Source organism: Hypanus sabinus, chromosome 14 (genome assembly GCF_030144855.1).
Source record: "Hypanus sabinus isolate sHypSab1 chromosome 14, sHypSab1.hap1, whole genome shotgun sequence".
Taxonomy (NCBI): domain Eukaryota; kingdom Metazoa; phylum Chordata; class Chondrichthyes; order Myliobatiformes; family Dasyatidae; genus Hypanus; species Hypanus sabinus.
This window is the reverse complement of record NC_082719.1, coordinates 28,469,959-28,488,017: the sequence shown is the minus strand read 5'-3', so window position 1 is coordinate 28,488,017 and position 18,059 is coordinate 28,469,959. Positions and strand designations below refer to the sequence as shown.

General features: G+C 38.5%; 1 protein-coding gene across 8 annotated transcripts in view; it reads left to right on the top strand.

Moving 5' to 3' along the window:
* The window catches only part of lcorl (ligand dependent nuclear receptor corepressor-like), a 244,929-nt gene extending 228,060 nt beyond the window's left edge, over positions 1–16,869 (top strand). For 7 of the 8 annotated variants that reach the window (XM_059988936.1, XM_059988937.1, XM_059988934.1 and 4 more), the window contains one exon: positions 7,934–16,868. In XM_059988936.1, the coding sequence (XP_059844919.1) occupies positions 7,934–7,947 (14 nt within the window). In that variant the 3' untranslated portion in view covers positions 7,948–16,868. Of the gene's footprint in view, positions 1–7,933 lie in introns of all 8 variants that reach the window. The other variant, XM_059988940.1, reaches the window with a different exon arrangement.
* Positions 16,870–18,059: the final 1,190 nt, after the last annotated feature.

Genomic DNA, 18,059 nt, shown 5'->3' with positions numbered 1-18,059 from the left:
TCATGAGAACAGGCTGAGTGAACTCGGCAAACACAAAGTACACTGCTGATGCTATGGTCATCAACACGTACAAACAAGCTGGAGGAACTCAGCAGGTTGGGCAGCATCCGTTGAAACGTCAGGACTGATGAAGAGTCTCGGCCCGAAACATTGACTGCTCATTTCAACGGATGCTGCCCGACCTGCTGAGTTCATCCAGCTTGTTTGTACATGAGTGAACTTGGCCTTTTCTTCTTGGAGCGACGGAGGATGAGAGGTGACCCAATAGAGGTGTATGAGATGACGAGGCATTCATCTTGTGGATAGTCAGAGGCTTTTTCCCAGGGCTAAAATGGCTAGCATGAGAGGGCACAGTTTTAAGTTGCTTGGAAGTAGGTGCAGAGGAGATGTCAGGGTTAAGTTTTTTTTATGCAGAGAGTGGTGAGTGCGTGGAATGGGCTGCCGGTGATGGTGGTGGAGGCGGATATTATAAGGTCTTTTAAGAGACTCCTGGATAGGTACATGGAGCTTAGTAAAATAGAGAGCTATGGATAACCTTAGATAATTTCTAAAGTAAAGATATGTTTAGCGCAGCTTTGTGGGCCAAAGAGCCTGTATTGTGCTGTAGGCTTTCTGTGTTTTTATGTTACAGTGCTCAGTGAAGGCTAATGGCCAAAAGGCTGGTTAAGAAGGTCCAGTTGCTCAGCTTTCAGGATATGGTAGTAAATTTGATTTGACATTGGCTTTGTGGGAGAAGCCAGAAAGTGATCAAGGAGGGTTGCCTTTCTGACTAGAGAATTGTGACTTGTGGTATTCTGCAGGGATTTGTGCTGGGTCCTTTGTTTGTCATCATTTCACTGACCTGGATGATAATGTGGTTAACTGGATCAGCAAATTTGTGGGTGACACCCACAAATGTGGGGGTATAGTGGACAATGAGGAAGGCTACATTGGCTTGCAGAGGGATCTGCATCAGCTGGAAAATGGGCTGAAAAATGGCAGACAAGTGCGAAGTTTTGCACTTTGGTAGGACCAGCCAGGGTAGGTCTTGCACAGTAAATGGTAGGGCACCAAGGAGTGTGGTAGAACAAAGGGAACTAAGAAGACAGGTATATAATTCATTGAAAGTGGCTGCACTGGTGGATAGGGTCGTAAAGAAAGCTTTTGGCACTTTGGCCTTCATAAATCAATGTATTTATTTATGGGATGTTATGTTGATGTTCTGTAAGACATTGGTGAGGGTTACTTTGGAGTATCGCATGCAGATTTGGTCACCTACCTACAGGAAAGATGTCGACAAGGTGGAAAGAGTGCGGAGAAAATTTACAAGGATGTTGCTGGGTCTGGACAACCTGAGTCGTTAGGAAAGATTCAGTAGGTTAGAACTGTATTCCTCAGAATGTAGAAGGTTGAGAGGAGATCCGATAGAGGTATACAAAATTATGAGGGGCATAGATGAGGTAAATGCAAGCAGGCTTTTTCCACTAAGGTTGGGTGGGAGTACAGCCAGAGGTCATGGCTTAAGGGTGAAAGATGAGAAGTTTAGGGGGAACTTGAGGAGAAACTACTTCACTCAGATGGTCATGAGAGTGTAGAATAAGCTGACAGCACAAGTGATCCAAGTGAGCTCGATTTCAATATTTATGAGAAGTTTAGATAGGTACATGGATAGTAGGAGATGGAGGGCTACAGTTGTGATGCAGGTCGTTGGGAGAATGTAGCTTAAAAGATTTTTGGTATGGACTCGATGGGTCAAAGGGTTTGTGTTGTATTTCTCTATGACTCTAAAAGCTGTCTTTACGGCCCTATTTAGCAACTTAGCCACTTCCAAGAAATTATGGTTCAGTATTCCTAGATTCCTCTGTTGTACGGCACTCTTCAGTGCCCTACTGATCACGAAGTAAGTCCCACTTGGTTTGTGCTCCCAAGGTACAGTACTTCACAACTGTCTGCATTAAATTCCATCTGCCATTTTCAGTCTATGTTTCCATCTGGTCCCAATCCCACTGCAACCTTTCATAGTCTTACTTGCTGCCAACTGCATCCCTTTGGCATCTGAAAATTTGCTGATCCAGTTTATCCCATTATCATCCAGATCAACATTATACATGAGGTGACAAACAACAACGGACACAGCACCATTAGTTACAGGCACACCAACCATCTACTATTACTCTCTGGCTTCTCCCGCAGAGCCAATGCCTAATCTATTTTACTACCTCAATCTGAATGCCAAGCAATTGAAACTTCTTGACCAACCTCCCATGCGAGATTGTTTTAGAAGCCTTGCTGAAGTCGATGTAGACAATATCCATTGCCTAGCCTTCAACTTTCTTGGTACTTCCTTGAAAAACTCTATAAGATTGATTAGACACAGCTTACCATGCACAAAGACATGTTGACTATCCCTAATCAGTCCCTATCTATCCAAATACTTGTATATCTGGTCCTTTAGAATACCTTCCAATAACTTACCCACTGCTGATGTAAGGTTCACCATCCCATAATTTCCTGGCTTATTCTTCGAGCATTTCTTAAACAGCAGAATAACATTAGCTACCCTCCAATGCTCTGGCACCTCACTCGTGGCTAAGGGCGTTTTAAATATCTCTGCTAGGGCCCCTGCAGTGTATGCACAAAGGTGCAGATTTTTAATGGAAAAAGTATCAGATTTAGAAAAAAACCTAAAGAAAAATCTGTCATGGTATTCAAATTAAGACGGGCCAATTTAAATTTAATTTGGGAAATTAAATTGGATCAAAGATTTACTATTTTACCTTCAGTGCTAGGGCTTCAAGGCAAAGACAGGTATGGGTTAGATCTACACCTTTGAGAAAAGAACTGATATAGGAGTTCACTGCATAAATAAATATATATTTACATATATACATATATACAAAAATAAATGTATACATTTACATATATACAAAAGAGGGAAACTTAATAGTAAATATACTTCAAAAAGTATAGAAAAATATTTTAAAGAAAATATGATAGGGAATAAGTGAGAATAGGTTGCTGGGTAAATATATAACCAGTAATAAATGAAAAATCAAAGGAATAGACTTGGTCTCCATTCTTTTAGTTCAGGCCAAATTTTAACACAGTAGCAAGTTACATTTTGATCATGTTTCTACTTTTAGAAACAAAACCAGAAAATGTCAATGTAAGATAGTAACCAGGATATGAGTTTAAGAATGGACTTAGGAGAGCTAGAAGAGGACAAGCGAATGTGTTGTCAGGTAGGATTAAGGAAACCACTCAAGACATTCTACATGTATATGAAGAAAACAAGGATGACTAGAGTGAGGGTAGGACCGATCAGGGATAAAAGAGGAAGCACATGTCCGGAGTCAGTGGAGGTCAAGGAAGTCCTTAATGAATACTTTGCTTCAGTATTCACCAGTAAAAGGGACCTTAATCTTTGTGATGACAGCGTAAAACAGTCTGATATGCTAGAACATGGTGACATTAAGGTAGAGGATATGCTGGAATCTTGGAAAAACATTAGGATAGTCCCTGGGTCCAAATGGGATATATACCAAGTTACTATGGGAATTGAGGGAAGAGATTGCTGTGCCTTTGGTGATGATCTTTGCAACCTCACTGGTCACAGAGGTTGTACCAAAGATTGGAGGGTGGCAAATGCTACTCCTTGGTTCAAGTAGACCATTAAGGACAACCCTGGAAATTATGGACCAATGACTTTTACCTCACTGGTAGGCAAACTATTGGAGAGGATTCATAAGCATTTGGAGAAGTATAGTCTGATTATGGATAATCAGCTTGGCTTTGTGAGGAAAAGATCATGCTTCATGAACCTGATTGAATTCTTTGAGAGTGTGTCAAAACACATTGAGGGTAGAGCAGTGGATATGGTATATATGGAGTTTAAAAAGGCATTTGATAAGGTTCTCATTCAGAAAGTTAGGAAACATGGAATCCAGGGAAATCCAGGGTTATGTTGCATCAGAATTGACTTATCTATAGGAAGTAGATGTAGATGGAGCATAATCTGCCCAGAGATCATTGACCAGTGGTGTACTGCAGGGATCTGTTCTGGGGCTCTTGGCATTTGTGATTTTTGTATATGACTTGGATGAGGAAGTGGAAGAGTGAGTTAGTAAGTTTGCAGACGACTCAAAAATTGGTGGTTTTGTGGATAGTGTAGAAGGTTGTGGAGGACACTGATAGGATGTCGAGCTGGGTGAGATGGAGTTCAGTCCAGAAAAGAATGAAAAGTAATTCATTTTAGAAGGTCAAATTTGAAGGCAGAATGCAGGGTTAATGTCAGGATTCTTAGCGACCTGGAAGAACAGAGGTATTTTGAGGTCCATATCTATAGATCTCTCAAAGTTGCCACTTAAGTTTATAGGGCTGTTAAGAAGGCATAGAGTGTGTTGGCCTTCATTAGTCAGGGGATTGAGTTCTAGAGCCGTGAAGTAACGTTGCAGCTCTAGAAAGCTCTGGTTAGATCATACTTGGAATATTGTGTTCAGTCCTGGTTGTCTCTGTATAGGAAGGATGTGGAAGGCTTAGAGAGGGTGCGGAGGAAATTTATCAGGAATCTGCCTGGATTGGAGAGCATGCTGTATGAGGATAGGGTGAGTGAGCTAGGGCTTTTCTGTTTGGAGTAAAAGAGGATGAGATGTGATTTAATAGAGGTGTACAGGATGATAAGAGACATAGATTGAGTGGATGGCAGAGACTCATTCCCAGTGGAAATAGAGATTCAATGTGGAACAGGCCTTTCCAGCCCAACAAGCCACACTGCCCAGCAGCCCATATATTTAGCCCTAGCCTAATCACAGGACAACATACTAATCAGTACATCTTTTGGACTGTGGGAGGAAACTGAGCACCTGGAGGAAACCCATGCAGTCACAGGGAGAATGTACAAATTCATAACAGACAGGTAATTGGAGAAAAGTATGGGGTGGGGAAGTCAAAGGTAAGTTTTTATACAGAGAGTGGTGGGCACGTGGAATGTGCTTCCAGTTGTTCCAATTGTTCCAGAGTTCCAATTTTAGGTACATTTAAGTGCCTATTAGATAGGCACATGGATAAAAGAAAAAATGGAGGGCTTCATTGGAGGGGAGAGGTATATTGATTTATTTTTTGAGGATGTGACTAAACACATTGATAAAGGAAGAGCAGTAGATATGTATATGAACTTCAGCAAGGCATTTGATAAGGTACCCCAAGCAAGGCTTATTGAGAAAGTAAGGAGGCATGGGATCCGAGGGGACATTACTTTGTGGATCCAGAACTGGCTTGCCCACAGAAGGCAAAGTTGGGTCATATTCTGCATGGAGGTCAGTCACCAGTGGAGTGCCTCAGGGATCTGTTCTGGGACCCTTACTCTCTGTGATTTTTATAAATGACCTGGATGAGGAAGTGGAGGGATGGGTTAGTAAGTTTGCTGATGACACAAAGGTTGGAGGTGTGTGGATAGTGTGGAGGGCTGTCAGAGGTTACAGCGGGACATTGATAGGATGCAAAACAGGGCTGAGAAGTGGTTGATGGTGGTCAACCCAGGTAAGTGTGAAGTGGTTCATTTTGGTAGGTCAAATATGATGGCAAAATATAGTATTAATGGTAAGACTCTTGGAGAATCAGAGGGGTCTTGGAGTCTGAGTCCATAGGACGCTCAAAGCAGCTGCGCAGGTTGACTCTGTATAAGGTTGTATAAGGCATTGGTGAGGCCGAATTTGGAGTATTGTGTGCCGTTTTCATAACCAAATTACAGGAAGGATATTAATAAGGTTGAAAGAGTGCAGAGAAGGTTTACAAGGATGTTGCCGGGACTTGAGTGAGTTACAGAGAAAGAGGTTAGGACTTTATTCCCTGGAGCGTAGAAGAATGCGGGGAGACTTGATAGAGGTGTATAAAATTATGATGGGTATAGATAGAGTGAGTGCAGGCAGGCTTTTTCCACTGAGGCTAGGGGAGAAATAAACCAGAGGACATGGGTTAAGGGTGAAGGGGGAAAAGTTTAAAGGGAACATTTTGGGGGGGCTTCTTCACGCAGAGAGTGGTGGGAGTGTGGAGTGAGCTGCCAGATGAAGTGGTAAATGCGGGCTCACTTTTAACATTTAAGATAAACTTGGACAGGTACATGGATGATAGCTGTATGGAGGGATATGGGCCAGGTGCAGGTCAGTGGGACTAGGCAGTAAAATGGTTCAGCACAGCCAAGAAGTGCCAAAAGGCCTGTTTTTGTGCTGTAATGTTCTATGGTTCTAGAGTAGGTTTAAAGGTTGGCACAACATTGTGGGCCAAAGGGTTTGTACTTTACTGTAATTTTCTGTGTTCTAAGTCAAATAGGGAATTTAGAAGAACTCTTTCACCCTGTGAATGTTGAAAATGTGGAATTCGCCTCTCAAAGGAGATGAGGCAAATATTTTGCATAGAATAAAGGGAAAGGTAGTTAAAGATATGAAGATAAAGGGAAATTCCGATAACAGTGTGTGAAAGAATAGATTGCTCGCACTGAATTGCTTAATTCTGTGCTTTATATTCTACATGAAGAGATACAATCAATATCACAGTAATGGAGAGGTTGGCAGACACATTGAATGACCTAAAAGTAGAGGTTCTAAAAATTTTGGAAGGGCAAAAAATAGAAAAGCTGCTTGCTCCCAGTCTAGGTTTGTTAATGCAAAATCATGTTTGACTGATTTAAAATTTGTTGGTGATATGGCAGGGGTATCGATTTTCAAATCGCAGTCAATAAAGCGTCATGTAATAATAATTAGCAAACCTGTCCACAGGATTAAAGGATTAGAAACAGAAGATAGTGATGAATGATTATTTTCCACATCAGAAGGAAGTAAACAATGTTATTATATAGTGTTGGTGTTGGGATCACGTGGAAACCAGAAAAAAACTTTGAACTTTGTAGATGAAACTTAGAACTATAATGTTCAATGAACAGTGTAGTGCCGGAATGGTAAAGTGAAATAAGGCTAGCTAACAAAAGTAAGGTCTGTGGAATTAAATTTACCACGAAGGATGAGAGCAATGCAGAGGAAATGGCAGTTTTTAAGGATGTGCAGAAACAGGGACATGGGTGTATATGTACATTAATCCTTAAAAATCATAGAACATGTTGAGAGAGTGGTTACTAAAGTCTTTGAAATCAGTGGATTTAGAAATAGATGTGTAGAATACAGAAACAATGGAAGTTTGTATGAGAAAATTTAATTAGCCAGTTATTAGAATATTTAATCTAATTCTAGTTGCATAATTTTAGGAAGAATATGATGGTCTGATGTAAGATGCAGAAACAAATTACTAGGATGGTTCCAGGAAAGGTGGGTTTCAGCTTTAAGGAATGTGGAGAAACTGGGATTCCACTCATGAATAATGATGGTTAAGATATTTTATAGAGGTGTATAGGAGCATAATTGGCTTAAATTGGATAGGTGGAGAGGAGCTGTTCTGCTTAGTGGATGATTCAAGAATTGGAGTCATTGGTTTGCAAGTTTGGGAAGAAAAGCATAAGGTGAGTGTGAAGAAGCACTTTATATAGAAAATAATTATATTATAGAATTTTTTGCCTTTGAAAACATAATTGATGTCTTTAAAGAAATTGGGAAAAGAATGGGAAATGGATCTGATGAAATTGCCCCACTATGAACTAGTACAGAATCAATTTGTCTTAATTACTGCAATAGTTCTATGTTTCCTTTCCATAGTTGTTGAAGAGAAAATATACTTGTTCGACTTTCTTGAGCAAATTAAGTAAAATGAATAATTTTTTTTCAATGGGTTATTGAACGCATGGCAAAATAATGAAAGAGCTTTTTGGACCAAAAAATCAGTTTAATTTGAAGAAGAAAATTAGCGAGTAGATAAAGCCCCTGTTTTAGAATATAAATGCCATTGAATGATGCTGAAAAGTTTATTCACATATTTTAGCATGTTTTAATGTGTTTAAATTTTCATATAGGCAACTCAACTTGATGCGGAATTATACCCTTATAATGGATGGCTGGGATTACACATCATTGCTACCAAGACATGGCACATCTTACTGTAAATTTGGAATTTTAAGAAGAAAGTTGTCTTATCTCATTCAGAATTTATTTAATTAGTGCCTTAATTCAGCCTATTGATTCAGGTTGAATGTATTTAGCAGTATCTTTTTCTGTTTGCTGCTTTGTAGCCAAAACCTGAAGCTGTCTGAACAATGTTGTAGATATTGAAGTTGCACTAATTCTCTTTATTCAAAAAAAAAATCTCATGCTTATTGCCTCGCAAGAGCCCATTAGAGTTATCTACAAATTAATGTTCCTTTAGGTTACTGCTAGGTCTCATACATGTATATAACTATAGCAATAACTGATTAATTATTCATTCTTTTTAAGCTTTTCTGTTCAGAAGTCAAGTTTCACCAAATCATATAGACTGTAAATCATAATCCATTAAAAGTTTGTATTACTTGTTTTGAAAGGGAAATTATGGAATATGATTTATCTTCACTGTCCCATGTTTTTGGAAAGTAAGGCTCTTCAATTATTGTACTCCATTTACATCACACTTTACTAATTTTCTGTGTATATTGTGTTGTAATTTTTTTTATAATTTGTATCAATATAGCTAAATAAGTTCTCAAAGTTTTAAATAGTTTAAATGGTTCTTTTATGGAAACAGCTTTATTGCAGGATTAAAACTACCTCAAAATGTCGAGCATATTCTGACCTTTTCTTTATGGGGAAATGGGATTTATAGATATAATATATGTAGACACTGGTATCTGCTTCATTTGATTGTAAATATCAACAGCAATAAATTGGTTGCAGGCCTAAAAAAAACTGGTCGTTGTAAAACAAGGCCCAGGTATACAATCTTGTATCAGTACTCTCATTTAGTGACATTTCACTCAGGGAAAATCAAACATGTGCTTTGGTTTCCAGATTATTTAGTCTGATAGAAGCACCCTGTGATAAAATGTTACTACGTTGAATGTGATAACCGATAGAACAAAATCTGTCTGCAGGGTCATTTCTTTAAAGATTTACAGCAAAGGGCAGTTCATCTGCTTACTGCCTTATACGCTGTTAATTTTCATCCTAATTTGCTGTACAGTAATGTTCACTTTTTCTTGAATGAGATATTTTTTAGCTTGTTGATAAAATAAAAATGCCTTTCATGATTTCTTTACTGTTTATTATTCTTTATAAATCTCATACATTCTTCAGTGAAACTGAATTATGGCTTTCTATTTTTATCTGGATCACATCACTTAGTCATTCCCCAAGCTTAAGATGGTATTTATAAGTTGTTTCATTTATGCATTATGATTAATAATACAAAGGATAACTGCCCCCCCCCCCAAAAGCTAGTAATATTGTCAGCCGATAATCCATCAGTTATTTGGATTCTTAACATAGATCAGATTTCCTCCGACCTCAGTGTAAAATATTCTGACTACAGCAAAAATATGCATTTCTATGTATTCTTAAATCCTTAATAATAAAGATGCAGTTTCCCCTTTTCAATTACCTGTATGAAAGGTGGCATCTCCATTGGGACTTCCTGTCAGTGACTTTTGATTATCTCTGTGAAAGTCAAAACCCACCATCTTTAATTGCAACAATGTTCTTTTTCTCTCTAATTGTTTAACTACCCACCCTAAATGAAAGCAAGTGAAGCTCAGTAATCTTGAGTTATAAATGTTGACTTTTCTAAAATCTATGTGTCTTAATAAATCAATGGTCTAAAGTTGTTCACAACTCTCAATATAATCTCACTAGCATTTTCAACTATAGTCATTAGCCCTCTTTTTTGATATCTTCATCTATCTGTCTACTTGTGAAAGATGTTAACATTACATTTGTCTTCCTGTTTTTTTTGCTGCAAAGACTACATGAAAGATGATCTTAGAAGAAATCATATATCTGCCCAGAAAATCTGACAGGCCACCTCCCCTTTATTTCTGAAGGAATGATTATTGCACCAAAGTTTATTGGTCCACTATATGTAACAATATGCTAATCACTCACTATTTTTCTTATACTACCTTTTACCACACCAGTAAATGCTGGTTGTCTAACTTTTAATTGCTTTTTCAGTAAAAATCTTAGAACAACATCACCTTCTACAAAATATCTTGATTCTGAACATGTGTTCACTGTGAAGTGCAATATTGGATTTCACTTTCTATGAACTAATGAGCACTTAATAGATTATGAAAGATGACATTCATACAGCAGAATCATGCAGCATTCAATTTTTCTCCATTGCCCAATTAAACATCCATTACTGACTAGTCATTGTTCCTTTTAATTTAATATTCATTAATCGAAGCATCCATATGTCATCAGTTTGGTCTTTCATGTTTATAGTAAACAGCTTCCAGAGGATCTCAGCAAGTACTTAATTTCATCACCAATATTGGACTCCTGTTATAGTATAATTCAGGTTCTTCTACTTGAGCCAATTCTCCATATTTAAGTCTTTATTCTGAGTGATAAAGGACAATTACACTAAAGGGAAGATACTGGAGGCAGCTGAATTATTTCATAACCTAAGAACCCAAGGTCACTGGAGAACAATTAAAGAGTCACAGAAAACTACATCACAGGATCAGGCCATTTGGTTTATGTAGTCCATGCCAAGCTGTTACTCTGCCTAGACCTGACCTGCTCCTAGACCATTGCCCTCCATACCCCTCCCATCCATGTAATTATCCAAATTTATCTTAAATTTAACCCACATCCAACTCCTCTGCTGGCAGCTCATTCCACACTTTCCGCACCAACTGAGTGAAGAAGTTCTCCTTAAATATTTCACCTTTAACCTATGACCTACATCTAGTCTCACCAACCTCAGTGGAAAAAGGCTGCTTGCATTTACCATGTCTATACTCTTCATAATTTTGTATATCTCTATCCAATCCCCCCTCATTCTCGTACACTCCATGGAATAAAATCCTAACCTATTCAACCTTTCCCTATAACTCAAGTCCCCGAGTACCAGCAACATGCTTGTAAATTTTCTTTGTACTCCTTCAATCTTATTGATATCTTTCTTGTAGGTAGAGTACCAGAACGGCATACAATACAATACAATTAGGCATCACCAATGTCTTTTACAACTTCAATATAATATCCCAACTCCTGTATTCAGTATTTCTATGTATGAAGGCCAATGTACCAAAAGCTCTCTTTGTGACCCTATCTACCTGTAATGCCACTTTCAAGGCACTATGGATCTGTACTCACAGATCCATATTTTCACCACACTCCCCTACTGTCCACTGTGTAAGTGCTCACCTGGTTTCATCTCCCAAGGTGTGTATGTCTTAACTTGAATAAGGAGATCAAAGCCCTGTAACAATCTATCTATACAGCTGTAGCAATATTTTTCTAGCTGTGTACTCCACCCTCTTTCAAAAGAAGTCAACATTGCTTTTGTCTTCATAATTGCTTGCTGGAAAGACTACAGAAAGATGATCTTACAATAGATCTGCAGGACATTAGAAATTTTGTATGAATTAAGAATTGAGGCTTCTTTGCTATCAATAAGAATATGGCTGATTGCTAGTAACCTCAATGCCACATTCCTGATACTATATAAAATAACTTCATCTTATAAGATTTATAATTGCTAATATATATGAAGTGATATTTGTGGCAGCAGTACAGTGCAAAGAAATACAAATTCTATAATAAAATAAACTGCAAAAATAAAAATAATGAGGTAGTATTTATAGACTATTCAGAAATCAAATGGCAGGGTGGAAGAAGCTGTTCCTAAATTGTTGGGTGTAGGTCTTCAGGCTCCTGTACCTCCTCCCTCCTGGTAGTAATAAGTCTGCATGTACTGGATGGTGAAGGTCCAATGGGGAGACCATGATTGATAAAAATATTCAAAGAGTTGCTTCCTTCAATGAGTAGTACCTCATTTTTAAAAGTTACCTCTAAGACGCTGTCCAGAAGAAAGCAATGGCAAATAACTTCTGTAGGAAAATGTGCCAAGAAAATTGTGATCATAGAAAGGCCATGATCTCCCACATCATAAAACACAGCACATAGCAAGCGAATGAAACTCTAACTCTGATTCTCCGCTAGGAAATGTTCCCACATCACATTGCCAAGAGCCCTCAGGATCCTGTATGTTTAATCATTCTGATCTCCAGCAGATGCAAGGCTAATATGTCCAATCTTTTCTCATATGACAACCTGCCCGTTCCAGATAATGGTCTGGTATACCATGGAACTCATGAGACTACCGTGGCCAGTACTGGCTTTCTTGTTTATAGAATAATATTAATGCATTGGATGCAAATATTCTTAACTTTGATTCCGTAGCCTTGGCATTGACGTATATGACTGAAGCATAAACTCTCTACCATTGTATTAACTTCCACTAGCAATAAAAATGTTTCACTCAATTTGGTGCTGCAGCTGTTAGTGCCTCAGTTGGATTAACTGCTGAATGTAGATTACTCCTTAGAGCAAGTAACAAATCTCACAACATATGCGGGTGATATTAAATCTGATTCTGAGATAAGGAACAAAAGAGTCAAGGCAAGCAGATTGACATCTAAGGGGAAATGGGATTGTGTGCTGGGAAACAAAAAAAATAGGGCAAGAGTAGGCCATTTGGTTCATTGCTCCTACTTTGCCATTCAATACAATCACAGCTCATCATCTATCTCAAGTCAGAACTCCCTTGCCTTGACCCATTGTTCTATGTGCCCCAGCCATGGAAATATTCAGCCTGTCTTGTACTGTCAAAATTAAGTTTGAAACTGTGAAGTATACCATAGGGTTCTCTCATCCAAATCATTTTAGTATCTAATGAATAGCTGAGGTCCAAGTTCGGATTCCTGTGGTTCTCTGCTAGTTACTACTGTTTCCTGTCTGTCAACTAATTTTCAATCCATGAAACTATTAACCCCCACCCGCCCACAGCCCATCCCTATGCAGACTTCAATTTACATTTCAACTTGTTATTTGGGGCTTTATCAAAAGCTTTCTGATAAAACAGTGGTTGTCTTTTGTGTATTGTACTAGTTTCATACTCAGAATTGAGTATCTTTGTTGACACAATTTTTATTTCCGAACTCCACGTTGATTTCCTAAATGTCCTATACCATACTTTATAAAAGGCAATCTAAGAGCCAGCATGGATCCAGTGGGCTGAATAGCCTCCTCTTGTATTAAAAGCAAATAAACACATTACTAACCAGAAGACCGACTTAGGCCTGCTGTCTATGAGCCAGCCAGTCTATTCATGCGAATATAAGTTTTTATTTTCAACAATAATGTTATCAAAGCCTTTTGCAAATTTAAATAGTTTGCCCATCCTGATTATCCATAGCATGTTACTTAAAAGAATTCCAACAAATTAGTCATATGATTTTGCCAAAATACTTTGAATTTTTCTAAATGTTTTCCTATAACATTTGAATAGTAATTTCTAATATTTTCTGTATATCAGATATTAAGTAGCTAGTAGTTTCCTATTTTCTGGCTCCCTTTTTTGAAAAAGAAAGTTACATTTGCCATTATCCAATCAGATGGAACCTTCTCTTAATCTTGGGAATTTCAAAGCATTAAAATCCAGATGTCAACTATATCATTAATTACTTCTCAGAATCTGAATCAGGTTTAATTCCACGGTATTACATATTGTGAAATGGGTTGTTTTGTGGCAGCAGTACAGGCATAAAACTACCATAAATTACAAAATAAATAGTGCAAAAAAAAAGAATAATGATATAGTGTTCATGGGTTCATGGACCGCTCAGTGTGTGTAGGCCTCCATTAGTCTCGATAGACCATGGACCTTGGAAAAAAAACACTCAGTAATCTGATGGCAGAGGGGAAGAGTCTGTTCCTGAATCATTGAGTGTGAGTCTTCAGTCTCCTGTGCCTCCTACCTCTTTCCTAATGGTGGTAATGAGAAGAGGGCATATCCCAGATGGTGATGGCTTTTAGTGATGAATGCAACCTTCTTGAGGCACTGCCTCTTGGTGCTCTCGATGATGAGAATGCTTGTACCAAAGATGCAGGTGGCTGAGTATACAGCCCTCTGCAGCTTCTTGTGATCCTGTGCATTGGAGCCTCCACACCAGGCTATGATACAGCCAGTCAGAATACTCTCTACCGTACCATAGAAATTTGCAAGAGTCTTTGGTGACATACCAAATGTCCTCAAACTCCTAACAAAGTAGTACTGCTGGCATATCTTCTCATGATTGCATCAATGTTCTGGGCCCAGGACAGATCCTCTGAGATTACACACCCAGAAGTTAAAGCTACTCACCTTTTCCACCACTGACCTCTCAATGAGAAATGGTGTATGTTTCCCCAACTTCTCCCTTCCTGAAGTCCGCAGTTAGTTCTTTGATCTTGCTGATATTACGTGTGAAGTTGTTGCAATATCACTCAACCAGCCAATCTATTTTGTTCCCTGGATGTCTCCTCATTGCTGTCTGATATTTTAAAAACAACAGTGGGGTCATCAGAAAATTTATGGATGCCATTTCATCTGCACTTAGCCACACAGAGAGTAGAACAGTGAGCTAAGCACACATTCTTGAGGTGCAGCAATGTTGATTGTTAGTGGGGAGATGTTATCACCAATTTGTGCTGCTTGTGGTTTCACAATGAGGAAGTTGAGGACCTAGTTGTAGAGGGAGATATAGAGGCCCAGGTTCAGAAGCTTGGTGATTAATACTGAGAGGATAATACCGAGCTATAATCGATAAACAGAGCCTAATGTATGCTTTGCTGTTGTCTAGATGTTCCAGAACAGGGTAGAGATCCAGTGAGATTGCATGTGCAGTAGACCTATTGTGGTGGTATGTATATTGTAGCAGGTACATGGCCTTGCTCGTGCAGGAGTTAATTCTAGGTATGATTACAGCCCTTCGTTATGGTCAGTGTGAGTGTTACTGGGTAATTGCTGTTGAGGCAACTCAACCTGTTCTTGGGAATGATTGCTTTTCAATCACTTCTTTTAAGATCCTGGATTTGAAATCTATCAAGACTCCACAACATGCAGTTTCAATGTTTTGCCCTCTGCTATTGCGGCAGTGATAATGATTATCCCATGCTCAACTCTTCTCAATTCCAGCAATTCGTAGAATGTAAATTGTATCCTCTCATTCATCCATCACCTCATTGTATTTCCAGACTCACTTCGTGATAGCCTAATACACAATACATTAACTTTTCATTTTAAGTATCTATATACACTTTTATTTTCTGTTTTTCCATTATTGTCCAGTTTTGCCTCATACTCTTATTTTTTTCCTTATTGTATTTAGTCATATTTGTGTAATTTTTCATTTTCTGGTGAATTGGTTTATCATTGTCACATATACCGAGGTATACTGGGAAAAACTTAGTGCATTGAGAAAGTACAAGGGAACATAACAGAATGCAGAATAGGGAGTGTTATAAATACAAAGAATGTGTGATGCAAGCAGACAATAAGTTACATGTCCATAACAAGGTAGATTATGAAGTTAAGAGTCCATCTTAACATTTCTTATAACAGCTGGGTAGAAGCTGTCCTTGCACCTGCTGGTACATGCTTTCAGGCTTCTGTATCTTAAATACATAGACCAAGACAGCATTGTACAAGCCCTTCAGCTGTCCGTCTCCTTCCTGTATTCCAGTTCATCTTTTTTTTTGAGGTTTGACCACAATGGTGGTGTCATCTGTAAATTTGTACATGGAGTTAGAACGGAATCCAGCTACACAGTCATGGATGTATAGGAAGTCAAGTAGGGGACAGCTTTTTGGGACACTACTGTTGAGAATATTTTCTATTTATTTAGAGGTACATACAGCATAGTAACAAGTTCTTCCAGCCTAATGAGCCCACACCATCCATTTACACCCATGTGGCCAATTAACCTACTAATCCTTATGTCTTTGGAACGTGGGAGGAAACACATGCAGTCACAGGGAAAACATATAAACTCCTTACAGACAGTGGCAGAATTGACCCTGGGTTACTCACGATGTAATAGTGTTATGTTAACCGCTATGCTACCGTGTTGACTATAATCTGTTAGTCAGGAAAGTCAATGATCCAGTTAAAACTAAAGGTGTTGAGTCCTATGTCTAGTAGTTTGGAAATAAGTTTGCTTGGAATCATAGTATTAAAGATGGAGCTGTAATCAATAAACAGTGTCTAACATAGGTGTCTTTACTGTCCAGATGATCCAGACATAAGTACAGTATAGGGCCAGGGAAATAGTATCTGCCATGGTTTGTTTTTGACAATAGGCAAATTACAGTTGGCTGAGGTTGTCTGGGAGGTTGGGCTTAATGTGTGCCACAACCAACCTCTTAAAGGACTTTGTGATAATGGATGTCCACCACCAGATGGTAATTATTAAGACAGGTTGCTTTATCTTCTGGAGGTCTACTCTACCTTTGTACTGTCATTTATTTTTCTTTAAATTTAATTTTCCCAAGATGATGCTCTATTTAGAATTTCTCTTTGTTATATATCTTGTGTATTCTGCAGATCTTCAATCTCTGATTCTGCATCTCAATCAATGGATCACTGAACCTAATTTGTCTGTTTATTTGATATAATTCTGCTTTCATGCCTTCATAATTGTCTAAGATTTTATAGTGTTCTTTTCAATATATAATTGAATTATATTTTCCATCCCGATGTGCTCTTCTCTAATCAAATAAAGATTCCAACATCATATCTTGGAAGTTAATAGCCGTTGTTTTATTTATTTTATTAAATGGGACAATTTTAGATGTCTAATAGTTTTCTGAATTTCAGCACACCTGCATCTACGGTGGTACTAGAAAGTATGTGAACCCTGTAGAGTTTTCTCTATTTCTGTATAATTATCTCCTAAAATGTGATCAGTGCTTCACATAAGTCCTAAAACTAGATAAAGAGGACCCAATTAAATAAATAACAAAGAACATTATACTTGTTCATTTATTTATTGAGAAAAATTATTCAATATTACATTGGTTGGAAAAAGCATGTGAATCTTTGCTTTCAGTAACTGGTGTGACTCCCTTATACAGTAATAGCTTCAACCAAACATTTCGGGTAACAGTTGATCAATCCTACACATCGCCTTGGAGGAATTTTAGGCCACTCCTCCTTACAAAACTGCTTCAATTCTGGGATGTTGGTGGACTTCCATTGCATGAACTGCTTGCATCAGGTCCTTCCACAACATTTCTATAGGATTATGGTCAGGGTTTTGACTCAGCCATTCCAAAACACAAATTTTCTTCTTTTTAAACCATTCTGTTGATTTACACTTGTTTCAGATCATTGTCTTGTTGCGTTATCCAATTTCTATTAAGCTTCAGGTGACGGACTGCTACTCTGGCATTTCCCTGTGAAGTGTCTAGATACAATTTTGAATTCATTTTTCCTTCAACGATTGCAAGCTGTCCAGACCCTGAGGCAGTAAAGCAGCCCCAAACCTTGATGCTCCTTCCACCATGCTTCACAGTTGGGATGAGGTTTTGGTGTTGGTGTGCAGTGCCTGTTTTCCTCTGAACATAGTCCCAGAAGCATTGCAGAGCAATCAGGTGGTCTTTTGCAAACTTGAGACATGCAGCAATTTTTTTTTTTTGGAGAGCAGTGGACTCCTCCATGGCACCCTTTCATGAATACTATTCTTGTTCAGTGTTTTTCTTATAGTGGACACATAAACAGAGACTTTAACAAGTTCCAGAGGTTCTTACTGGTCTTTTGCTTGGGTTCTTTTTCACCTCCTTCACCATTGCACGTTGTGCTTTTGGTCTGATCTTTGCAGGATGCCCACTCCTAGGGAGAGTAGCAACAGTACTGAGTTTCCTCCATTTGTAGACAATTATACTGTGGACTGATGAGCACTCAGATCTTTAGAAATGTTCTTGTAGCCTTTGCCAGCTTCGTGCATCTCTACAATTCTTCTAAGGTCCTCTGAAAGTTATTTTGATCAAGGCATGGTACACATAAACAGACCTTTCTTGAGAAGAGCAGGCTCCATCAATAAGCTGACATTGTCCTTTTTATAGGGCAGGGCACCTCTACAACCCACACTCCAGTCTTACCTCATTGCTCATTGGAACACC